A 26,363-nucleotide genomic window follows, 5' to 3' on the forward strand; every position below is an offset into this window, starting at 1 on the left:
CATGGACAAATTAATGAGTTGATAATAATTTACGTGAACGAAGCAATGTTTTGTTTGCGACACAAAATATACGTGAGGAAAACCATCATGTATTTACAAATTTTCACTGCCCAGGCAAACCAATTTTGATTGTCATTATGCGACGATTATAGTTGAGTTTTTGGACTCGATATCCCAATTACGATTACGGATGATGACGGGTCGGGTTGAGTCAATTTTTTTTGGTCAAGCCGATTCTGTTCAGGAAATATATTCATTTCTCTCGAATACGACAAGGCCCGTGACATATATCTCCTACACTCGTTCCGACCCAAGATGTTAATTTTCTCCCCTCGAACTCGACTAGACGACATAAATATATAAAAATCATTTTATTCTATAAAATATGGGTCTAATTAAAAAATTATAAGAAGAGAGGTATTATAATAATTATCCTTAAATTTATAATAATAACTTTTTATTCTTTTTGAACTCCACGTGAACTTGGTTTGAAATTTGTGAATATTATAATTTGTATAAAGAAATATAAACTTTTGATAAAAATAAGGGTTATATAAATGGTACTCTGACTATAAAATATTATTTTATTAAGTCCTTCGACTATTGAAAATTATAAAAATAGTTATTCGACTATAGAGTGTTGCTTTGTTGAGTCCCTTGACCAGGGGCAGATCTTAGTGAGGGCCCAAGGAGGCCTTTGTTGAAAATATTTTGATATTTCGATATAACAAATTAAGTTAAATGAATTTTAAGATTTTCCAAATGATTTTCTAAGTATATTCGATAGAATTATTCGAATATCAAAACATTACTCCAAATCTTTCAAAGATCATTTTTATTCCTTACTCAAAGTGTAAAATTAAGTTTTAATCTTAAAACAATTTCAAAATAATTTTATAAAGTATTTCGAACCATTTCAAAGCCAAAAATTCCAGATTGCTCAGAGGGAACCGATTCCCCCCCAAGGGGGTACCGATTCCCCCTTGAATGGTTTGGCTCCGAGAATTCCAGTATGCTCGGAGGGAACCGATTCCCCCCCAGGGGTACTGATTCCCCCCTTGTATAACGGTCGAAATATTTGAATTTTACACTTAGGGAACCGATTCCCCCACGCTCCAAACTGTTTTATTAATTGTTTTCACACTAAAACGGCTATATTATTTTCTCTAATTATCCCCAACGTTCAGAAGTGATTCAAGGTGTATTTAAGCAAGCTTAGAAGCCATTGATCAACAACAAGAAACATCAAGCAATTAGAATCAAGAGAGAATCAAAGAGAAAGCATCAAACCTCAAGTTTGAGCATTTCAAGCCTATTTTTCATTCAATATTCATTTTGCTTTCAAGAACACTTATTGTGCTCAATTGTATTTATTCTTGAGTGTTCTTTCTTTGTTCTAGAATTGTGCAAACATATTTGCCTTGTGAGGTTTTTCTTGTAAATTTGCAAATTTGTATTTCTCTTTGAGAAAAGAGTGTTCTCAAGAATTGGTGTATATTCTTTGAGGGTGTTGTAAGGTTATCTCTTTAGCCTCAAAAGAAAGAACAAATTAGTGAATTTGTTGGAAAATCCTTAGTGTGGATAGCTAAGGTAGTGGACGTAGACTTTGATTGAGAAAGTCGAACCACTCTAAATCGCTGTGCAATTTCTTTCAATTTTCTGCAAAAGCTTCCACCAAAATTTTTATTGCCAATTCACCCCCCTCTTAGCCGATTCCGTCAATCGATTAACTCAACAATTGGCATCAGAGCCTAACTCATTTGAAGGTTTAATCGCCTCTTGAGTCGATTCGGGAAGAGTTATATCGATAATCAAAGTCATCAATGGCCTCCGCTTCAAACTTCGACTCCGGTCTCGACTCGATGTCTGTCAACAAGCCTTCTTTCTTCAATGGAGCTAACTATGCCTATTGGAAGAATAAAATGATGTACTTCATTCAAGCAAGTGACATGGGAGCATGGAATGCTGTAGAAGAAGGATACATCAAGCCTCTCACTCATCCAAGGTTGTGGAGTGAAGGAGAGACAAGAATGTTCCAGCTCAATTCCAAAGCCATCCATATCATTTTTTGTGCTCTTGGACCAGATGAATACGGAAGAGTTTCATCGTGTACAACCGCCAAAGAAATATGGGACAAACTTAAAGTCACTCATGAAGGTACCGATGAGGTAAAGAAATCTAAAATTAGTATTCTAACGCATAGCTATGAAAATTTCAGGATAAAACCAAATGAAGATATCAAAGCTATGACGAATAGATTTTCAACGATTGTCAATGGTCTCAAATCATATGGAGAGATCATTTCAAATGAAAAGCATGTGAGGAAGTTAGTCTACTCCCTCCCAAAATCGTGGCAATCAAAGAAGACGGCAATCATCGAGTCTAAGGACTTAACGTCCTTAACTCTTGAAGAGCTAATTGGGTCACTCCTCACTCATGAAATGATGCTCGAAGATGAGGTGGACCTCGACAAGATTGACGAGACACCAAAGGAGAAGAAGAAGAAAAAAAACATTAGAGTTGCTCTCAAATCTACAAAAGATGAGAGTGATTCGAATAACGATGAAGATGACGAGGAAATGGCATTGTTTGCCAAACGGTTCAGAAAAATGATGAGACCTTATCGAGGAAGAAAATTCAAACGAAATTAAGGCCTCAAAAATGAACCGAAAGAGAAGGACCCAATCATTTGCTACGAATGCAAAAAGCCAAGGCATGTCAAATATGATTGCCCACAATTGAAGAAAAAGGGTCAATCAAAGAATAAGCACAAGGCTCATGTGGCTACATGGAGCGATGAAGAAAGTTCCGATGAAGAGGAACAAGAAGTAGCTAACTTGTGCTTGATGGCATTTGGGGAAGATTCTAAGGTAACCTCTAACTCATCCGATTTTGATGATTTATCCTATGATGAGTTATTAGAGGAATATAATGGGTTGGCTTCGGATTATGAGAAATTATTTTTAAAATATAAAAATGATGTTTCAAAATTGAAAAATGAAAACAAACTCATATCCAAAACCAACAACGATCTTGAAAGTGAAATCAAAGATTTGCAAATCAAACTAGAAGAGTTTGAAAAGAAAAATTTAGATTTGCAAAATTTACTTTCAAAGATCAATGATGATCATAAAAAAAGTGATGATCTTAAAACTTCTTTTGATAAAGTTGGAACAAAACATTTTGAAAAAGGTGGAAATTCAAAATCCAACTTTGTTAGAAAAAGTTTTAGAAACTACAATCATAGAGGTCCCCAAAGAACCTATAATGGAAAAATCGTTAGAAGTATGTGGGTTCCTAAAGAACTCATTACTACTAAAGATAAAAATATCCTACACAAATGGATACCTAAGATGACTAGGATTTTGGAAACTAATGAATATGGACCCAAAAGAATTTGGGTACCAAAAATCAAAAATTAATCTATGTTTGTAGGGAAAGGAGCATTGCTACAAGGCACGGGAAACAAATTCAAATTCATGATACCTTGATAGTGGATGCTCAAGACACATGACCGGAGACAAAAGCCGGTTCATTGAGCTTAACGCCAAAAATGGAGGAGAAGTGACTTTTGGAGACAATTCAAAATGTCACATTAAAGGTATTGGTACAATAGGTAATACCTCTTCCATACAAATTAAAAATGTTTTATATGTGAATGGATTAAAGCATAATTTATTGAGTATTAGTCAATTATGCGATAAAGGATTCAATGTCTTATTTGAAATTAATGGTTGTAAAGTCATTGACATTGTATTTAATCGGATTATGCTTGTTGGTCATAGAATAGGAAACATATACATGGTGCATTTAGATTCTTTTGATATGACTAATTTATGCCTAGTTGCTAAGGATGAACATGATAGTTGGTTATGGAATAGGAGACTAGGACATGCTAGTATGAGTGTTTTGCAACGGTTAATTCAAGGAGACCTAGTAAGAGGGTTGCCTAAGCTTAAATTTGATAATGATAAAATCTGTGATACTTGTGCTAAAGGAAAACAAAAGCGAGTTTCTTTTAAATCCATTAATGATGTATCAACTAGTAGAGTTTTACAATTGATCCATTTAGATCTTTTTGGGCCAACTAGAACTACTAGCTTGGGTGGAAAACAATATGCATTTGTCTTGGTAGATGACTATTCTACATATACTTGGGTTCTATTTTTAAATACTAAAGATGAAGCATTAGAACAATTCATCATGTTTTCAAAAGTAATCCAAAATGAAAAAGGTTACTCTATAACTAGTGTTAGGAGTGATCATGGAACTGAATTTGAAAATCTTGGATTTACTGAATTTTGTAACTCTAACGGTATTAGCCATAATTTTTCAGCACCTAGAACCCCTCAAAAAAATGGAGTTGTTGAGAGGAAAAATCTAACTTTAGAAGAAATGGCTATAACCATGCTTTGTGAAAATAATTTGCCAAAATATTTTTGGGTGGAAGCCACAAATACTGCTTGTTATGTTGTAAATCGAGTAATGATTAGGTCAATTTTAAAGAAAACTCCATATGAAATTTTCAAAAATAAAAAGCCTAACATTAGTTATTTTCATCCTTTTGGATGTAAATGTTTTGTTTTAAACAACGGTAAAGAAAACCTTGGCAAATTTGATGCTAAAAGTGATGAAGGAATTTTTCTGGGTTATTCCTTAAATTCTAAAGCCTATCGTGTATTTAATAAAAGAACTTTAGTTGTAGAAGAGTCTATACATGTTGTTTTCGATGATAATCCCCTTCCGAGGAAAAATTCTTGTGTGAATGATGATGTAGGTGTTATAAATACAAATGACGTTAGACATGACGTTGGAGAGCCATCATCAAAGGAAGAAACGAAAAATGAGGAAACTCACGATCCTCTTGAGAATCCAACCATTGAAGAAAGGGAAGTATCTTATCCAAGAGAGTACAACTATGTCAAGGATGGTGAAATTATAGGTGATCCATCCAAAGGGGTAACAACTCGATCTTCTCTTAGAAATATTTGTAATTATGTTGCATTTATCTCATGCATAGAGCCTAAGAATATTAAAGAAGCATTAAATGATGAACATTGGATTATGGCTATACAAGAAGAGTTAAATCAATTTGAGAGAAGTAAAGTATGTACATTAGTTGAAAGGCCTAGTAATAAATCTACTGTAGGTACTAGATAGGTATTTAGGAATAAGCTTGATAAGAGTGGTAATATACTGAGAAACAAGGCTAGACTTGTTGCTCAAGGGTATACTCAAGAAGAGGGCATAGACTATGATGAAACATACGCTCCCGTAGCTAGGATGGAAGCAATTAGAATGTTATTAGCATTTGCATGTTTCAATGAATTTAAATTATATCAAATGGATGTTAAAAGTGCATTTTTAAATGGTTTTATAAAAGAAGAAGTGTATGTGGAACAACCTCCAGGTTTTGAAGATTCAAATTTTCCGGATCATGTTTTAAAATTGACAAAAGCTCTTTATGGTTTAAAGCCAAGCTCCTAGAGCTTGGTATGAAAGATTGTCAAATTTTTTAATTGAAAAATATTTTTCAAAAGGGAATGTTGACACTACATTGTTTTTGAAGCATAAAGGTAAAGATTTATTAGTAGTTCAAATTTATGTTGATGATATAATATTTGGTTCTACTAATGATGTTCTTTGCCAAGAATTTTCTAAGCTAATGCAAAGTGAGTTTGAGATGAGCATGATGGGGGAGCTCTCATTTTTCTTGGGACTCCAAATCAAGCAAAGAAAAGATGGCATCTTCATCAATCAAGCTAAGTATGTAACACCCCCAACCCGTATCCGACCCGGATACGAGTCCGAAGTGTTACATTGACTTTTTAAACATGTATTCGTATAAAATCGTGGGTAATTTAAAAACTTTGATAACATTTAAATTATTTCAAAACGTTTACAACAGATATCAGAGTTCATACCATTTATATCTTTAGACTACATGCCAACTACACTCTGTAAACAGTACATACTTTTTCTGATCTGACATTTGGTAAGGAAAACTGACATGTCTTGCTCCGCATTACTCTTTACTCTTCTCGAAAACCTACGTGTGAAACAATCACACGCTAAGTCGAAGACTTAGTGAGGCATAACGACTTACAATGCACTTCATAACATATATCAATACATGCATGTTCTGTTCTATCATGTTATACCAATTCCATGCATTCTTCGTATCATATAAAATCATATCAGATTAATTACAGTAAATACATACAGACACATAATTCATCATTAACAGTTTATCATGTAACCACATACTTTTATTGTTAACCTTTTCAATCAAACACTATATACACACAACATCATAGGGTTCACGTAACACATTTCAAACCACTTATAACCCCATCGTATACATATCACATTCAGTATGCTTGTTTAATCACTTTATTAGCCCATGTACACTAGTGAGAACTTAAGGTATGTGAGTACATTGAGGTTGTGCACACATATGCTGTCACCACAGCTCGATCAATGTCCCGAAGGACCAGTCCATAGATTCCGAAGAACCTAGGTAATCAGTCCATATGTCCCGAAGGACATAGGTAAACAGTCCGTATGTTCCGAAGAACATAGGTAAACAGTCCATATGTCCCGAAGAACATAGGTAAACAGTCCATATGTCCCGAAGAACATAGGTAAACCCTCGACCCTTGGCATGCCAACTATACCCCTAGCTCTCATATCACATAACATGGGCATTATCATTTATAACAGTTCACATTACTTATTCATATTCTTTCTCTTATAACCACATAGCTTTTCTTTTCAGTCACGTATCACATGTACGTGTAAACATATATCTAATATCATATGTTACATGTAATCACATAGCTTCTTTTCATATTCTCATAGGATCACATAGTTCATATCTTATACTTTGTTTTCTCATGTTCACATATATCATGTCGTATGGCTCATATCTTTCTCATGCAGTCACATAGTTCAGTTTCACATATGTTCATATATATACATTACATAGCACATACTTCTCGTAACATTACATTCAAAAGCATGTTAACACATATAATCATGCATACATACAATTCATGTCATTCATATACGTATAATCATATATTCATGCATTTTAACAGAGGAAATAGACTTGTCGCAAGTCCTGTTTCCATTTAGCACCATAAACTAATTAATATGCACTCACCTGGCCTCACTAGTCAATTCCAATCTCTTATCTTTCCCCTTGATCGATCTTACTTGCCAAACGTTCCGGAATTCTTTATGCGTAGAATCTACATAAATGTACATTTCGAGGTAATCATTAGATACCTACACCTTGTAATTGGATACTAGCAACTTAAACGAACTTATTAAACCAATATTAACATTTTTCTTTAGGGGGAATCGGTTCCCTACCATGGGGGTATCGATTCCCTCAAGACATTCTGGAATTCTGTCGTTTGAAGGGGTATCGGTTCCCCTTGAATGGGTACCGATTCCCCTTGCCCAGAAATCATATTTTCAACCCGAAATTACTTCATTTTCACTCAAACACTTCATATATCATCTCCTTTAATATTCCTAACTTTCATACACATACTTAAACTCATTTCTACTCCATAATCACTTCTTTAAACTCAAAATTCTATCTTCCATATAAGATTCAAAAATCATACCAAATTTTCAATGTGTTCAAAATCAAATTCTATCACTCCAAATCTCTTAATTTAACTATTGACAAGTCAAATTTAACTTCAAATTCTACTTATCAATTCCTTTCCAAAATTTCATATAAAAACTCCAAATCTTTAATCTCTCTTAACCCCTCCATCCTTTGTTTTTAAGATGATTTAAGCTTTCCTTAAGCTTAGTTATCATCTACTAATCAAAACCCAACCTTAAAATCAACAACTCATTTACAAACAAAGAAACTTACCTTTGCTTGGGCTCTTCACGTTGAAGAAGAAAGAAGAGTCAAGAGTTATCTGGAAACTCTTGTTTCTTTCACATGGATATTATAATACCCAATATCTATTATTTAATTATTACCTTTGCTCAATGACCCTTTTACCCTTTTAGTTCTCATTCACTTAATTATTCATCCTACCCAACATCTTTAATTAATTCCTTCACTTTTCGATTAATTTAATTTGATCACTGACATATTAAAATCTTACACTTTAATCACTAACCCGGTATGGAGGATGTTACAAATCTCCCCTCCTTATAAGAAAATTCGTCCTCGAATTTTCACTGCACATCTTAATAAGAACATATCTTCTAATGTTCTTATGTTGCTTCCCTGACTTATTCTTTCTTGTCATCATCAGAAACTTACTTTTCAATCCTTTAGTTTTTCGACTATCTTTTTCATTTATACCTTCATCTTCTGTTGTTTATCATATAAACAATAACCAATAATACCAATCCATTGTTGTCTTTTCTCTCATTCGATTATGCATTTTTCCTTTGACCTTTCTAAAATTCCATATAATGTCACTCATCACGTTGACAATAACATTCATCTCATCACTCTATATCAAAACTGTCCTCTGTACTTCCATATTTATCGTATCTGATTCTTTTAAATCAATCCCTTTCATTTCTTATACTTGTATTTTCCTTCCTGAAGGTTCCATGCAAATACTTATCTCTGTTTCTACATTATAGCTATCTGCTCAGAATATACAATTATATTCAAATTCATATCATAATCAATTAACTCAACTTTATCTTTCCTCCAATCTTATAACTCTAGCACCTTTACTCTGACAGCTAGATAATAACTTTGGTTCAGTCTAGGGCACAAGCCCTCTTATACCAATCATATACATTCTTTCCAATCTAAATTATCTTAACATTCGCTTACTCAACTTATCAATTTCACTTCTATTCTCATACGTCCTGAAATTTCTTTTACTCAAACTCAACATTCTGACTTCCTGTGTCCTATAATCTGATCATCGATATACACATTCTCAAACTCTTCTTATCAATCCTCAGCTTTACTTAAATATACAAATTCTTACTTCCTTTTCCTTTACTATACCACATTACTATAATCCAAATATGCAACTATATCCAGATCCATTGCAGATCTGGTTATCATATCCTGACAATATCTTATAATCTTATAATTCCAGTACATTCTCATCGCATATTCTTGTTAGCTAACGCTAACTTTTCCGTTTTAACTGCAAATCATCATCATATAAACGCTCTTGCTTATACACAATGTTATTCCTTCATTTCGAACTCATAAGCTCTGACTTATACATCTTATACGCTTGTCACTGATGCACTTATCCTTGATTTCTTCTATACGTACTCATCACGTCAGTAGATCTTTTGAACATTCTTATGGTGATACCTGTTCACCATATTCTATCTTATCCACATAATAACAAAACTATTCTATATCGTGTTTTCGATTCCAAACGATGAAAACTTTCTATCATTATTCAGATATGATTTCAGCTTTCTGAAATCAACTTTTGATCTTACTAGGCATTTCCTGAGGTGTCCACTCTTCATCCTGCCTGGCCAGGGCAAGTGAATAGCTATCACAATCAGGAATATCACCTTTAACTGACTTTGAAATTATCACGATCGGATTTCTACTGTATTAAACTATTCTTATTCTATTAGCAAGACAACATACTCCTTACACAATCAGATCAGAAATTTTTCAATCTATGTTGGCATGTACACCTTTTATGACACTTTGGACTTCGGTTTATGCCGAGAATCGGCTAAACCTTAGCTCTGATACCATTAAATGTAACACCCCCAACCCGTATCCGACCCGGATACGAGTCCGAAGTGTTACATTGACTTTTTAAACATGTATTCGTATAAAATCGTGGGTAATTTAAAAACTTTGATAACATTTAAATTATTTCAAAACGTTTACAACAGATATCAGAGTTCATACCATTTATATCTTTAGACTACATGCCAACTACACTCTGTAAACAGTACATACTTTTTCTGATCTGACATTTGGTAAGGAAAACTGACCTGTCTTGCTCCGCATTACTCTTTACTCTTCTCGAAAACCTACGTGTGAAACAATCACACGCTAAGTCGAAGACTTAGTGAGGCATAACGACTTACAATGCACTTCATAACATATATCAATACATGCATGTTCTGTTCTATCATGTTATACCAATTCCATGCATTCTTCGTATCATATAAAATCATATCAGATTAATTACAGTAAATACATACAGACACATAATTCATCATTAACAGTTTATCATGTAACCACATACTTTTATTGTTAACCTTTTCAATCAAACACTATATACACACAACATCATAGGGTTCACGTAACACATTTCAAACCACTTATAACCCCATCGTATACATATCACATTCAGTATGCTTGTTTAATCACTTTATTAGCCCATGTACACTAGTGAGAACTTAAGGTATGTGAGTACATTGAGGTTGTGCACACATATGCTGTCACCACAGCTCGATCAATGTCCCGAAGGACCAGTCCATAGATTCCGAAGAACCTAGGTAATCAGTCCATATGTCCCGAAGGACATAGGTAAACAGTCCGTATGTTCCGAAGAACATAGGTAAACAGTCCATATGTCCCGAAGAACATAGGTAAACAGTCCATATGTCCCGAAGAACATAGGTAAACCCTCGACCCTTGGCATGCCAACTATACCCCTAGCTCTCATATCACATAACATGGGCATTATCATTTATAACAGTTCACATTACTTATTCATATTCTTTCTCTTATAACCACATAGCTTTTCTTTTCAGTCACGTATCACATGTACGTGTAAACATATATCTAATATCATATGTTACATGTAATCACATAGCTTCTTTTCATATTCTCATAGGATCACATAGTTCATATCTTATACTTTGTTTTCTCATGTTCACATATATCATGTCGTATGGCTCATATCTTTCTCATGCAGTCACATAGTTCAGTTTCACATATGTTCATATATATACATTACATAGCACATACTTCTCGTAACATTACATTCAAAAGCATGTTAACACATATAATCATGCATACATACAATTCATGTCATTCATATACGTATAATCATATATTCATGCATTTTAACAGAGGAAATAGACTTGTCGCAAGTCCTGTTTCCATTTAGCACCATAAACTAATTAATATGCACTCACCTGGCCTCACTAGTAAATTCCAATCTCTTATCTTTCCCCTTGATCGATCTTACTTGCCAAACGTTCCGGAATTCTTTATGCGTAGAATCTACATAAATGTACATTTCGAGGTAATCATTAGATACCTACACCTTGTAATTGGATACTAGCAACTTAAACGAACTTATTAAACCAATATTAACATTTTTCTTTAGGGGGAATCGGTTCCCTACCATGGGGGTATCGATTCCCTCAAGACATTCTGGAATTCTGTCGTTTGAAGGGGTATCGGTTCCCCTTGAATGGGTACCGATTCCCCTTGCCCAGAAATCATATTTTCAACCCGAAATTACTTCATTTTCACTCAAACACTTCATATATCATCTCCTTTAATATTCCTAACTTTCATACACATACTTAAACTCATTTCTACTCCATAATCACTTCTTTAAACTCAAAATTCTATCTTCCATATAAGATTCAAAAATCATACCAAATTTTCAATGTGTTCAAAATCAAATTCTATCACTCCAAATCTCTTAATTTAACTATTGACAAGTCAAATTTAACTTCAAATTCTACTTATCAATTCCTTTCCAAAATTTCATATAAAAACTCCAAATCTTTAATCTCTCTTAACCCCTCAATCCTTTGTTTTTAAGATGATTTAAGCTTTCCTTAAGCTTAGTTATCATCTACTAATCAAAACCCAACCTTAAAATCAACAACTCATTTACAAACAAAGAAACTTACCTTTGCTTGGGCTCTTCACGTTGAAGAAGAAAGAAGAGTCAAGAGTTATCTGGAAACTCTTGTTTCTTTCACATGGATATTATAATACCCAATATCTATTATTTAATTATTACCTTTGCTCAATGACCCTTTTACCCTTTTAGTTCTCATTCACTTAATTATTCATCCTACCCAACATCTTTAATTAATTCCTTCACTTTTCGATTAATTTAATTTGATCACTGACATATTAAAATCTTACACTTTAATCACTAACCCGGTATGGAGGATGTTACAAAGTACGTCAAAGATATGCTCAAGAAGTTTGGACTGGAAAATGGGAAACCTCATGACACTCCAATGAGCTCTTCAACAAAGCTTGACTTAGATGAAGGAGGTAAATGTGTAGATGTTAAATTATATAGGTCAATGATTGGATCTCTACTTTATCTAACTACAAGTAGACCGAATATTATGTTTAGTGTTTGCTTATGTGCTAGATTTCAATCATGTCCTAAGGAATCACATTTACTAGCTGTTAAGAGAATCTTTAGATACCTTAAAGAGACTCCTAGTTTAGGACTTTGGTATCCTAGAGACTCTGGCTTTAGCTTGCATGTTTTTTCTGATGCGGATTATGGAAGATGCAAATTAGATAGGAAAATCACCTCTGGTACTTGCCAATTCCTTGGAAATATGCTAATTTCTTGGTTTTCAAAGAAACAAAATTGTGTTGCATTATCTACCACTGAAGCCGAATACATTTCAGCTGGTAGTTGCTGTGCACAAGTTTTATGGATGAAACAACAACTTTTTGATTATGGAATTGAAGTAGGTACCATTCCTATCAAGTGTGACAATACTAGTGCTATTTGTCTCACTAAAAATCCCATCCAACACTCTATAACTAAGCACATTGAAATAAGACATCACTTCATTAGAGACCATGTCACTAAGGAAGATGTAGTTTTAGAATTTGTTGATACTTTGCACCAATTAGCAGATATCTTTATAAAACCTTTAGACAATGAACGATTTTGGACACCTAGGAGAGAATTAGGTTTGACCAATCTATCTTCACTGAGTGTTTAAAACAATTTTAGCACTTTTAATAATAAATGAAAAATGCTTATAATAGTAATTTTTGATTGCATTCATTGCTATTAGTTAGGGGGAGTTTATGATTCTTGATGAAAAATTAATTTTATGTTCAAATATCATTTAAAGATTAATTGAATTGTTTAAACATGATTAATTTTCAATATATGAGTTGCCAATACCACTAGAGGAAATTAATTTAGCATTTTGGGTGTTTAAAATTGGATTTTAGCATTTTGGTGCAGAGGGAATCGATCCCCCTTGAAGGAACCGATTCCCCCCACAGGGGAATCGATACCCCCTGGGGTTTTGGTTAAACACGGGCAGAACCCTTATTTTTGTTCAAAACCCTCTATTTTCTTCCTTCCGCCGTTTCTCTCCCTCTAAGCACTCAAATCTCCATTTTTGCCTCAAATCAACGTTTTTAATCGGAATTCACTTCAAATATCATCCTCTAAACCTGTTGGAATCATCAAAAACGTGCAAACTTTATCTAATCTCACTCAAATCCGAAATCATTCAAGGTATTTTCCCAAAACTTCTTTTTTATCAATTTATGAACATAGAACTAGTTTTAATTAGTTCTAGGTTGAATTTTAGATTGGGCATTAATTATTTAGTGATTAGAAACTAGATATTACAACTAATTTCATCAAAAATTATGTTGTTGTTATGAAAACTATACATATATTGTTTCTCAAAACCATATTTTTCAAAAGTTTTTCAAAAACTTTGCCCATTAGGATTGATTTAGAGAACCTTGAAATATTGAGGACTCAATTGAGTTTTGGGATTGATTGAATTGCATACATGTGTTTTCTAAATTGCAGGTTATCAATTCTATTCCGATTTCCTAAACCATGTCCAATCCTAAATGTGCTAGGTCATCATCTAGTCGTTCACACCATCAACCAAATCCACCTCCAAATCCTCCTCCTATTCCAATTTCTAATCCTAATCCCATTGATCCTAACTTGACTATCCAAAATTCGTGTTTCAATCATTCTGGTCCTAGAAATCATCGTTTTTGGTATTATCAATATTTTGACTCTTACAAAATCCGAGAAGAACGTATTCCTTCTCGTCAAGCTATGTTAGCTATCAATTTTAAATATCTTCCTCTTTTACAAGAGTGGAAATTTGATAAACTCTTTGACCTTGAACCCATCGTTTACCATCAACTTGTTCGTATTTTCTATTCTAATGCCGTTTGTGTTAAAAACCAAACTGAAACCGAAACCATAGGAATTCGTTCCTACCTCCTAGGAAAATTCTTACATATTGAGTCGGCTTACATAGCCAATACATTCGGATTAGATAATGATGGTATTTCAAATGAAAAATAGGTTTTAGGATCTCGTTATAAAAGAAGGGATAGTGCAAGTGTCTTAGACCTTCATGAACGTTTTCTTCATCTAATGATTTCTTGGTGGTTTCGACCATCCGGAGGTCGTTATTCTACTCTCAGAGCCTTAGATCTTTTGGTGGTTACATTGTTTCGAAAACAATATTAAAATCAACCTACCTCAGATTATTTTTGCTAAAATTGTTGAAACCGTAAATCTTGTTCCTAACAAAAAAACTCTGTTCATCTCTTGTTTACGGTTGCATTTTGAGTAATCTGTTTTCCAAAGCTGGGCTTAGAGTCGGTCTAGATGTTGTTTTTCCCCTTAAGAAACAAATTAACCTTCTTTCCTTAACGAGAGCGGGATGGATTAAGGATAAGGAAACCGGTGAATGGGTTTGATCTTCTGCAAATACTCCAGGAGCTAGTTCTTCACAGGCTCCACCCGAAGCTGATGAAGATCTAGAGCTTGAGCAATTAATGCGAGACATCGATGAAGCCGAAGATGAGCCTGAGCAGCCCGAGGAGCAAGCACAACAAACGCATCAAATGGCTCCATATTTTTAAACTTTTATGGAGACATTCGATTTTCGATATGCTACCATGGATTCGCGCTTTACTTCTATAGAGTCCCATTTATCCACAATGGGAGCTCAACAATTAGAAATACTTCGGGAGATGCGTGCAAATAATGAAGCAACCAACGCGCGTATTAATGACCTCACTAACGAAATGGCCACTATGCGAGCTCGTTTTCCTCCTCCTGATCCTGATATGTGATTCTATGTTTTGCTTTGAACTCCAAACTTATTGGTTTAACATTTTGAATATTTTGGAATGTTTGAATTTGTGGATTGATTGACTTTGAATTTGTTTTTATGAATGGTTAGAAATTATCTATTTGGTGTGATTAAATTTATTCATTATTGCATCATTTACTTCATGATTAGATAAATGACCAATTTTGCCATTTCACATTAATTATGAATATTGATTATGAAACTAATGGCTAACGTTTCTCTTGCTTGTGATCTTAGCAGCTTATATTATATATAATCAATTGGCTAAATGATTTCAAAACCTTGTTTAAATTCTTTAATATGTCTTTTTGATTTAACAAAAAGGGGGAGAAGTGTTAGTGTTAAAGTAATGGGGAGTAATTTCAAAACTTGATTTCAAAATCTTAAAATTACTAAAATGTTTTGTTATATCAAAAATGGGGAGATTGTTGAAAACATTTTGATATTTCGATATAACAAATTAAGTTAAATGAATTTTAAGATTTTTCAAATGATTTTCTAAGTATATTCGATAGAATTATTCGAATATCAAAACATTACTCCAAATCTTTCAAAGATCCTTTTTAATCCTTACTCAAAGTGTAAAATTAAGTTTTAATCTTAAAACAATTTCAAAATAATTTTACAAAGTATTTCGAACCATTTCAAATCCAAAAATTCCAGATTGCTCAGAGGGAACTGATTCCCCCCAAGGGGGTACCGATTCCCCCTGAATGGTTTGGCTCCGAGAATTCCAGTATGCTCGGAGGGAACCGATTCCCCCCAGGGGGTACCAATTCCCCCACGCTCCAAACTGTTTTATTAATTGTTTTCACACTAAAACGGCTATATTATTTTCTCTAATTATCCCCAACGTTCAGAAGTGATTCAAGGTGTATTTAAGCAAGCTTAGAAGCTATTGATCAACAACAAGAAACATCAAGCAATTAGAATCAAGAGAGAATTAAAGAGAAAGCATCAAACCTCAAGTTTGAGCATTTCAAGCCTATTTTTCATTCAATATTCATTTTGCTTTCAAGAACACTTATTGTGCTCAATTGTATTTATTCTTGAGTGTTCTTTCTTTGTTCTAGAATTGTGCAAACATATTTGCCTTGTGAGGTTTTTCTTGTAAGTTTGCAAATTTGTATTTCTCTTTGAGAAAAGAGTTTTCTCAAGAATTGGGGTATATTCTTGAGGGTGTTGTAAGGTTATCTCTTTGGCCTCAAAAGAAAGAACAAATTAGTGAATTTGTTGGAAAATCCTTAGTGTGGATAGCTAAGGTAGTGAACGTAGACTTTGATTGAGAAAGTCGAATCACTCTAAATCGCTGTGCAATTTCTTTCAATTTTCTGCAAAAGCTTCCACCAAAATTTTTATTGCCAATTCACCCCCTCTTGACCGATTCCGTCAATCGATTAACTCAACAGCCTTGGCCCCTGTTAAAATTTATATATCCGATATAATTTTGATCTAATGGTATTTTGATTCATGTAAAAATAAATATTTAAATTAAAAATATAAGAATTTATTAAAAAAATGAGTCCTCTACTTCTCTTTATATTCATGTTAATGTTCATTGCAGTTGATTTATCTAAAAAATGGTGGGAGTTTAATCTACTGTGGACTATTGGGACAAAATTCAAGTACGGTTATAGAATATTTTGAGGTTAGTTGCCCACTTTTGGCCTTTTCATTCTCTAATTAATGTACTACACTAATTGCTTTCTGGACTTTATTTTTTTTACTTCTATTCTCTGAACTCTTCATGGCAGAACGTACCTGGGTTGCCCAAGATCAAAGATAACTGCAACCCGGCGACATGGATGCTAGAGGCTACTTCAGCTTCAGTATAATCTGAACTAGGAATAGATTTTTGCCGAAATTTACAAGAGTTCTGCCTTGTATGAGTAAGTTAAATTAGAACATTTGGTGATTTTTGTGTTTTCTGAAGTTGAACCGGGAGCCAATGATTTCCTCTTTACATACATGTTCATCTTTATACCTTCCACTGTTCATTTTGTGGTAGGATTAGTGGATATTTATGAACTTGCAAATGAAAGCTTTTATTTTATTTTTTGGTAGGAACAATAAAGAGCTTGTAAGGCTATTGAGTAATCCCCCTCCAGGATCCAAAGATGTGTATTTTCCAACCCAATATGCCCAAAACTATTGGGGACAGATCAAAAATTGCCTATGGAAACTGCATTTATCTTATTGGAGAAATCCTTCATACAACTTGATGCGTTTCGTGTTCACTATTGTAATTTCTTTGACTCTAGGCATGTTCTTTTGGGACCAAGGAAGCAAAATGTAAGTCTGGGTAAATTTGTAAAGGAGACGTTACGTTTATGGGTAGTAACTCTGCAGACGCATTAACTTTGATCTTCCTTTTTTCCCATTACAGAAACAACCAGCAGAATTTATTCAACATTTTTGGTTCAATGTATGGAGCTGTGATGTTCCTTGGAAGCAACAGCGGCTCAGCCGCTCAGCTGTTCAACCATCTGTGGCAACCGAGAGAGTCAGTATGTATTCAAGAAAGATTCGCAGGGATGTACTCTTCCTGGTCTTATGCTCTTGCACACGTAACATGAATACATGAACTTATCAATGTATAATACGCTGAGCACAATTATAACACGTAAAAGTAATACGAATTAATTGCCGGACCTATATTGCAGGTGTTGATAGAGATTCCCTACCTATTTGCACAAGCCGTACTGTTTGTTATAATCACATATAGTATGATAGGATACTATGTGACGGCATATAAGGTGTTTTGGTACTTCTACGCCATCTTCTCTACACTGCTGACCTTCACCCTTTTAGGAATGCTTCTTGTCTCTTTGACACCAAATATTGCAATAACTGGAGCTTTAACCTCTACTTGCTATCCGTTGACTAATCTTTTCTCTGGCTTTTAGCTTCCTAAACTGGTAAGTATTTTCCCTCTAGTTTTGATCTTTAAACACTCCCTTTTGCATGTCATTGCTTGTAAAAGAGTAAATCTTGTTATTGTCCTTCGATTTCGATAGTTTGAAGATAGGAGAAGGGGTTACAGATGTCCGGATTTGAACCGTAGTTTCATTGTCGGTTTGTGCAGAAAATACCAAGCTGGCGGATCTGGATGTATTATTTAATGCCAACATCTTGGACTTTAAACTTGTTGTTGACTTCACAATATGGAGATGATAATGGTGAACTTATGGTATATAATGAAACTACAACAGTTTCTACTTTGCTAGAGCACTATTTTGGGTTTGGAAATCATCACATAGCTGTTTCTGCTGCTGTTCTTTTCTGCTATCCCTTAATTTTTTTCATCACTTTTAAATTTTTTTATCAATCATTTGAACTTCGAGCGAAGATAAAACCGTCTTCCCTCTGTTAGAACAAGAAGATAGTAATTTGTAGTAAGAAATTAACATGTAATTAACACGAATTTTCAATAAATTGTTCAGAATTCTTTGTATTGACTTGGATTTAATCAGGTCTATGGTTTCCTTCATACATGTAACAGAACCTTGGCTGGGTCATGTTTTCACTAGGAACCTCTGTGCTTGTACCAATTGTGTTCTCTTGAAAGCAACCTCTGGATTTTCAACTGAAGCACTGGGCTTGGGGAAAAGCTCATCTGTTTCTAGTCTTGACAAGCTTTGGCCTTGAGGCCTTCCTCTCCATCTTTTCCCTTTTCTTTCGAGGCTTTTCATCCTCCACCTCTCCCAATTCGACGAACAATCGTAGAAATATCCATGTTCAGTATATGAATTTTACGTTTGCCCTGCAGAACGATACGAGGATGTATAAATGTGATAGAAATTCACTAATGTACCCGAAAGATCCATATGCTCCAAATGCTGGTATCTGAAAAGCAACAAGTAACCCCATAACTATCCAAGGAACATAGGGTAATATTAAGCTACCAATATGGGGCTACTATCCCAAAATGATATTCTGCTAGTGAAATGAAATTAGCAAAATACTTTCGTTCCAAATTATACGCTTTCATTCCAAAAGCAGATCAAAGGATGGTACTATCAGATCGATTTCCATGGGCAACCATGTAAAGAGAACTTACCACAAGATACGTATACCAAAGCTTGTCAGATATAATGGATGCTAGTCGCACAAAACTTGTAATGCAGATAATATCATGTAAATAGCTGCAAGAAACTAGCAACCGTAAGGTGGGAATATTTAGTACATACAGAAACACACACACACACACACAGATCATAAGACAAATGGACAATAGATTGAACTAATTCATAACTCAACAGACTTGTATATGAACATAAAGATTTAAACTATCCAACTAATAAGCTAAAGAACATATTGGCAGACACATTGGAATTAAGGTGAAAATAAGATAAAACATTGAAATTCCGTACCCACATATTCCGCCGGTGCTCATATCAAATCCACCATCAAGAAGCTCTCCATCATCAGCATAAGAAGGTTTTGCCATCTGGACAAGTTGTTGGTAGGGGAAGAAGTAAGCCACGGATGTTAAAAGTAGACCAACCCAATGCTTCCGTGTGATTGAGAATGGAAGATCAACATCCTAACCGAGACATAGATAACCTAGATACCAGAAAATTAGATCATAAACCCCAAAAACTAAGATAGTTAACAAGTATAAAATCCAACTACAAAGACAGGAAAATTAGATGGTGCTTAAAAGTTGAAAGTAAAACCCAACAACAATCAATGCCCCTTTACTTCCACGTTGACTAAAAGTGAGAACAATTATAAAAAATCAGACTATAAGTCATTTTTCAGAAAACACAAAAGAAATTCTGTTGACCAGAAAAATGTTTTACGTTTACCAACCAGTTTTCCTCCGACCAAACACTGAAAAATGAGGAAAATATTTTCCAGAAAACGTTTTACGTGAAACAAACGGACCCTAAGACTACGTTTTTCAAAGGCTCAAAAATGAAATCCTCAAAGTTAAAGTGAAAACATGTTGCATCTTTTCTACAGATTACTAAAGAAAAAAACAATTGATGATAGAAACTAACAAGAAGAAAACTTGCACCAGGCGGTAGGCTCCAACTTCCAATGCTTAAGGACTTACAAGAAAACCATTGTTTGGTACATATTCCAATTCTAGTAATGAACAGAATTAGCTTAAACTACTCATGGTAGATCCGAAAACAATTATAAGATTAACTTAACAGTCAACTAAGGGATGCATACAAGAAACAGGAAAAATTCTATTATATTTTCTTCCTGATCGCAGAGCACGGTGTTATAACGTACTGAGTTATTCATTAACAAATCTGATTTAATCAGGATATAATACTAGGAATTAATTTAAAAAACAAACAAGTCATAACCTGAAGAATTTAAGGGAAATAATAATAAGACCAAGAAAATGATGAGAGCGTACATTGCAGGCAATTATGAGGCGGCGCTGATCGGTTTTGAAATCACGATTATAATCTTAAGGTTCAAGAGGTTTAAAACGCTGATTCGTTGTCGATCGGTCAAGATTTCATGGAGGGTTTTGGTCGTGGTAGAGGAGAGATTTGGTGGAGCTTCGTTGACTGGCGTAGGTTTATGGCTGAAATGAATATTTTTAAAGTTTTTGAGTTTATTTCAAAATTAGTGTTTTTTTTTTTTTAAAAAATTATAATTTTATTTTTTTAATTTTAAATAAAATTTTTAAAATCACTAGATTGTGACACGTGTAACTTGACGATTAAAATTAATGCAGTTGACGGCCTGGGCACCTAAACGGGTAACAGTTGTAACATTAGGCACTTAGTTGAGACGAAAATTAGTTTAGGCACCTATTCGAGAAAAGCGATATAGTTTGAACACTTATTTTATTATTAAGCATATTTGTATTTATAAAATTTAAATTCATGAATAATCACTTATGTTTATATTTTGTCCATTTTTTGTCACTGATTTCAAAATACATAAGATATAGTCATATTCGTTTTTATTTAATTAAGACGTGCCCACCACGAGTTAATTGTCGTTAAATATTTTAGTATAATTATACATTTGATCCTTTTTATTCTCTCAATGTAGTCATACTTTTAATAAATAAAAATAAATTTACTCCTCCAATCGAATGATGCAACTATCATCGGTACCATGTGTCGTGTCGTGTGTCACTATTCGGTTGTAAGATTAACTTTATTTTATTTTAATTTAACAAAGCAAAGCAAATTGGTGTAAAGTAAATATAGTAAATTAAAATAAAGTTAGTACTCCAACATAATGGTGACACACGACACGACACATGGAACCAATGACAGGTGATATCATTCGATGGAGGATTAAATTTATTTTAATTGTTAAAAGTATGACTAAATTGTGAGAATATGTAAATAATAGGAACCAAATGAGTGATTATACTAAAATATCATGTCACTTAATCTGTTAACTGTTAACGACAGTTAATTCGTGGTGATTACATCTTGAATAAATAAAAATAAAAGTGATCATATCTTAATTAAATGAAAAAGAAGGTGAGCACCATATCTTATGTATTTTAAAATTAGTGACCAAAAGTGGATAAAACACAAACATAAGTGATCATTCATGTAGTTAACCCTTATATTTAAAAGGTTAAATTCTATGACTAGTATGTCTACCATATATAAATTACAAATGCGACCCTTCTATTTCAATTGAACCAATTTAATCCATGCCATATATTCTTGTAACTGAAAACAGAATTTGTGGTGGAGGAGAGAAAAGGGGTTAAGGAGTGTCAAAATTAGCAAAAGCCGTCACGCAATGGCAACGATATTTAGGGGGTAATGTACATCTAAAACTCGTGAGGCTTAAACCAGATCATCTTCTGACGCTCATCGGCAGCTCCGTGGGGGCCTTTTGGGGCCCTGTCCACCACCTCGCGCTCCCTCTATTCCATCGTCAACTTCCAATGTGATACCAACGATCATTATCATTTCTATATATCCAGTTATAAGTTATCGACGTACATTGTTGATCATGCAATGAATGCATATATATTCATGCATTCTGGTTTCCTTGTTGGTTGTTTGTGCGGGCTTTCCTTCGTGTTTTTGGGTTCATTATGGGCAATTGGAAGAGATCGATATGGATTTTGATACTGGCTGCATATTTGAAAAGTTATCGTCATTTGCATGGAGATGATCTCCTGTTAATATTACATGATGTTAGACTTTTATAATCTTTGAAAATTAAAAATTAAGAATGAATTGAAAGATAAGAGTTTGGGGAAGATTGGGAAGAAATGGGGTGTTACAGTTTTGTATTTGGGATTGATGATTAAGCTTGTTGAAGCTAGTTTGAAACCTTAACCCAGAAATTCTGCTTCTGTGAATAAAATTTCTGATTCTCTTTATGTTTGCTTCCTCCTTAATCTTGTCGGTGGTCAATATGATTAATGTGAATCCGCTTGTTCAATGATAATTATAACTTGTTTTGTTGAAATAGAATGCCGAGCAGCAGTCAGCACAGTTTCATAAGAGCTATTGTGGCTCTAAAGGACTCCACAATGGTTGGATTGGCAAGGGTAAACAGTGGTCACAAGGTAAGTTCAGTTCCCGAATTGTTATCGAGCATTTTTTTATCGACATCGTGCTTAAGAAGGTTATATTTATGAACTAAAGGAAGTAGAGATTGCCGTTGTCAAGGCGACCGACCGTAAGGAAGAGATTCCAAAGGAGAAATATGTCAGGAGTGAGTGAAACTTATCTGCATATCGAGTTTGCAGGAGCCTGCAATTGTCTCTGTCTTATAACATTATTCTTTTATACTTTAAAAATGCTTTCTTGTCATTAGCTATCTTGGCTGCTGCTGGGAGTCGCTACGATGCCGCTTTTTGCATACACACACTGTTGAAGCGTCTTTCTAAAACACGTACTTGGACGGTACCTCCCGATCTCGTATCAAGCCTTGGTTATTTTGCATTCACCATAGTACAAATCCACATATCAAGCATGCATATGCATTAATCAATATCCCTTGTAATCTGAGTAGATCATGTTGCATTCAGGTTGCATTGAAATCATTGATCATTATACATCGTATACTAAGACATGACCCCTCTTTTCACCAAGAGTTGGTTAATATAGAGCGGGAAAGAGGTCTCCTTCTGAGCGTATCCCATCTCAGAAATAATTCGAGTCCAGAAAGTATGCTACTATCTATTAGGTCTACTTTCTTCTTTTTCTGCTACTATCTATTAGGTCTACTTTCTTCTTTTTCTGCTCTTTAATGCTATGCTTGGAAGTACACAAACTGACTATTGAGAGGCTTTCTTGGTGTCAAGCATGGAACTACTCTAGTTGGGTTCAGGAATACGCTTTATATCTCGAAGAGCGTTCGGTATGCTACAATGTATTGAGATATGATGTTGATAAAGATCAGTCGGTATGATCTTTGAACTCAATATTTCGATTCTTTCCTCCCTTTAAGCTGCAGCAGTGTTTTGAATAATTTGTGAACTCACTCACTGTCCTTTTTTAAACTGTTTTTTCCATGTTTTGGATTCGAAACATTTCTACAGAGAAACGGAAGGCTCGACACCCCGGATCTGCTAGATCAGCTACCTGTCTTGCAAGAGCTCCTTGGTCGCCTTCTTAATTGCAAGGTATACACCCTTGCAGTCTTTCTTTTTTCTCGAATCATGCCCCATTGATAAATTCTTCTAAGAGCTACACTTTTAGCATTGCTTCTTTTCCTCCCTCCACTCACCGTGTCATTTCTGCAGCCAGTGGGGTCAGCTTTTTACAGCCACTTGATTCATTATGTTGTATCAATTGTAAGTAACTTACCTAAAAAGCATCCAGGTTCTGTTAATATTCTATATTCTTATAGATTTGCTCTTTTAGATTGCAGGTGAAAGTGTTAAATTGTACATTGCAATTAGTGATGGAGTTCTAAATCTGGTTGACAAGGTAAGCATTAGTTAATGTCATCTGATGGAAACTCATGTTTCTCCAACTACTAAGATACAAATTTGAAGGCAATGGATCCTCTTTTTTTTTTCACAGTATTTCGAGATGCAGCGCGACCATGCTCTTAGGGCCCTAGAGATTTATAAGAAGGTGGGAGAACAGGTAGAACTCTCAGCTCCGCAAACAGATCTTTCCGTCGGTTTCATATAGTCTCCATATGTTCATAATTTGACCCCTTATGTTCTTGTTGCAAACATCATCTTCACCAAGCAATCTTGTATCTTGCTGCAGGCCACGCAGTTATCAGAATTCTTTGAGATCTGCAGGGGCCTTCACTATGGGCAAGGGCAGAAGTACCTTAAGATTAAACCGGTATTGGACCTAAAAAATGACTTAGCAAGTTTCTTGTTTCTTTGAATTTTCAATGATTTTGTTCAACTTCCCATGACATGTACAATTGCAGCTCCCTGATTCATTTCTGATAGCCATGGAGGAATATGTGAAAGATACTCCTGAAGTTTTGGCACTTCCATATTATACATCAGTATGATGCCTCAACACGTCATTTTACTTGATAGCTATCTTATCCTGCCCTGACTTTTGAGGGGGTAAACCATCTCTATGAAGAAAATTAGAAATTTGCAGAGTTGGACTTGAAGTCGTATAGTTGATGTCCATGCCCATCACTACTTTCATTACTAGAACCTGCATTAGCTACACTATGAATTTCTTTATTTACAATTTTTTATCAGGTAGAAGCTCATGAAGGTGCTTCTCCCACAGAAAGCACTGCTCCAGTACCTGATTTGTTATCGGGTGATATCCAAGATGACGGTGCTCAAGAAACAACTGATTCATCTTCTAATCAAGCCTCGAGTGACACAATGAAGGCTGTTGCAAATCTAGACATTGGTGATCTTATTGTAAGGAGCACTCTTCAGCTGATGATACATTTGGTAACAATAAGGTCTATCGTTCTTAATTTATCATGTTTGTTCTTATTTATCTACCCCACTGTCAGAGCTTCGATGAACCAGGTGAGGAATCATCTGAATTGATTGACAATAATCCCCTTGCTCTAGCTATTGTCGATTCTGGTAAATTATAGGTCTTCACTAAGCCGCCTATTTATTTTCCAGTCGGAGTGATCAATCAGATGTTTTTAACATCATCTTTTCCATAAACATTAACAGAGAATCCTCCATATTACGAAAACGTTAAGAGCTCAGCACCTGCATCTACAGGTTGGGAGCTTGCGCTTTGTAATTCACCAACCTCCAATGGAGCTGCTGTTGCCGATAATAAAATGGTTAGTCTGAGTACTTAAAATAACACTGCTTTCTGTTCATCTTGGATTGTCATTAACAATATCTTCAAATGCAGACCGGTCGATTGAACGGATTAACACCACAAGGTGTATTAGCAACAAATCAGCAAATGGCCTTCAACTTCGGTCCGGTGTCGGCCAACCCTTTCGACATAAATTACAACAGTCGGGGTCCCTTTTATGGAAGCAGCTATATCACACACCAAACCGATGTACAAATGCCAGCCAGACCTCAACACCCAATTTACTTCATGCAACAGCAGCCTCACATGGCCATGACTGGTTACCATTCATTCAACCCTCTTGTCATGGCAGATTACAACCAGGTTCCCACTTTTTATGGATGCAGTAACGCGACACCTTTGACTAGTAAGACACTGGCCACCATGGCTCCACATCAAGCTGACCTAATGCAGCAGCCTGCATTGGCCATGGTTGACTATAATCCACCCAAACCTTCCGGGAACCCCTTTGATATGTGAAAATGGCAGCCATGGCTCCGCAATAAAATGACATAAAGCAGCTTTAAACGAACATATGCCAGGATTATAGGGAATTTTAATGCTTGTAAACCCCAAACATGAACCTATAGAGATAATAAATTGTGTCTTTCGAAACTCTCTTTGTAACCATATCACCATCGGTGTAACTGATAAGAATGGCTAAAAAAGCACTAAAGACGGTTGATATCAACACGGTGCAAGCCATGGACATTTGGGTTTTGTTTTTTATTAAGGATTGAAAGGAGTCCATACCACACAAAGCCTCAGACCAACAGCTTTTCTTGCAAATAGGCCAAGCAAATTACATAATACAGAAAATTGAATATAATACGAACATGATACAACCAAAAAAAAATATGCCAAAATCTTTATAATGCAAATTATTGAATTCTGAGAAGGTTTATTATATGAATATATAATAACTAAAATATGGTTCTGACGAGAAAATACAGAAACATGACAAAAAACAAGAATGCCAGGTCGACCTTCAAAGCAATATTCGCCATTTTCTTCCACAAGCCTGCGTATCTTGTGTCATTCTAGCGGTTGCCT

General features: G+C 34.8%; 2 protein-coding genes, 1 long non-coding RNA gene and 1 pseudogene across 3 annotated transcripts; 3 read left to right on the top strand and 1 right to left on the bottom strand.

Annotated features, from left to right (window-relative positions):
• Positions 1-16,704: 16,704 nt before the first annotated feature.
• LOC120124157 lies at positions 16,705-17,590 on the top strand. The gene is made up of 4 exons (XR_005516257.1): positions 16,705-16,738; positions 16,845-16,979; positions 17,155-17,382; positions 17,477-17,590. It is a non-coding gene; the product is annotated as an uncharacterized LOC120124157 (long non-coding RNA).
• Positions 17,591-18,605: 1,015 nt separating this feature from the next.
• LOC120124245 lies at positions 18,606-20,349 on the bottom strand (annotated as a pseudogene).
• Positions 20,350-22,516: 2,167 nt separating this feature from the next.
• LOC120124246 (putative clathrin assembly protein At5g35200) lies at positions 22,517-24,569 on the top strand. The gene is made up of 9 exons (XM_039142949.1): positions 22,517-22,612; positions 22,692-22,761; positions 22,864-22,952; positions 23,591-23,674; positions 23,795-23,845; positions 23,916-23,981; positions 24,078-24,143; positions 24,273-24,353; positions 24,445-24,569. Exons 1-9 carry the CDS (start codon positions 22,517-22,519, stop codon positions 24,529-24,531), a joined length of 690 nt encoding a protein of 229 aa, XP_038998880.1. The 3' UTR covers positions 24,532-24,569.
• On the top strand, positions 24,531-25,926 carry LOC120124247 (putative clathrin assembly protein At5g35200). The gene is made up of 5 exons (XM_039142950.1): positions 24,531-24,542; positions 24,734-24,904; positions 25,003-25,078; positions 25,175-25,290; positions 25,365-25,926. Exons 1-5 carry the CDS (start codon positions 24,531-24,533, stop codon positions 25,788-25,790), a joined length of 801 nt encoding a protein of 266 aa, XP_038998881.1. The 3' UTR covers positions 25,791-25,926.
• Positions 25,927-26,363: the final 437 nt, after the last annotated feature.

This window comes from Hibiscus syriacus, unplaced genomic scaffold, assembly GCF_006381635.1.
Source record: "Hibiscus syriacus cultivar Baekdansim isolate YM2019G1 unplaced genomic scaffold, ASM638163v2 tig00110415_pilon, whole genome shotgun sequence".
NCBI classification, from domain to species: Eukaryota; Viridiplantae; Streptophyta; class Magnoliopsida; order Malvales; family Malvaceae; genus Hibiscus; species Hibiscus syriacus.

What these genes read in the sequence shown, in the direction of transcription:
- LOC120124246 (XM_039142949.1), top strand. Translation starts at nt 22,517, where the DNA reads ATGCCGAGCAGCAGTCAGCACAGTTTCATAAGAGCTATTGTGGCTCTA. An exon ending in AAAGGAGAAATATGTCAGGA is followed by an intron (nt 22,762 to 22,863) that starts GTGAGTGAAACT and finishes TCTTGTCATTAG; the next exon opens with CTATCTTGGCTGCTGCTGGG. An exon ending in GTCGCCTTCTTAATTGCAAG is followed by an intron (nt 23,675 to 23,794) that starts GTATACACCCTT and finishes TCATTTCTGCAG; the next exon opens with CCAGTGGGGTCAGCTTTTTA.
- LOC120124247 (XM_039142950.1), top strand. An exon ending in TAGACATTGGTGATCTTATT is followed by an intron (nt 24,905 to 25,002) that starts GTAAGGAGCACT and finishes CCCCACTGTCAG; the next exon opens with AGCTTCGATGAACCAGGTGA. An exon ending in CTGTTGCCGATAATAAAATG is followed by an intron (nt 25,291 to 25,364) that starts GTTAGTCTGAGT and finishes CTTCAAATGCAG; the next exon opens with ACCGGTCGATTGAACGGATT.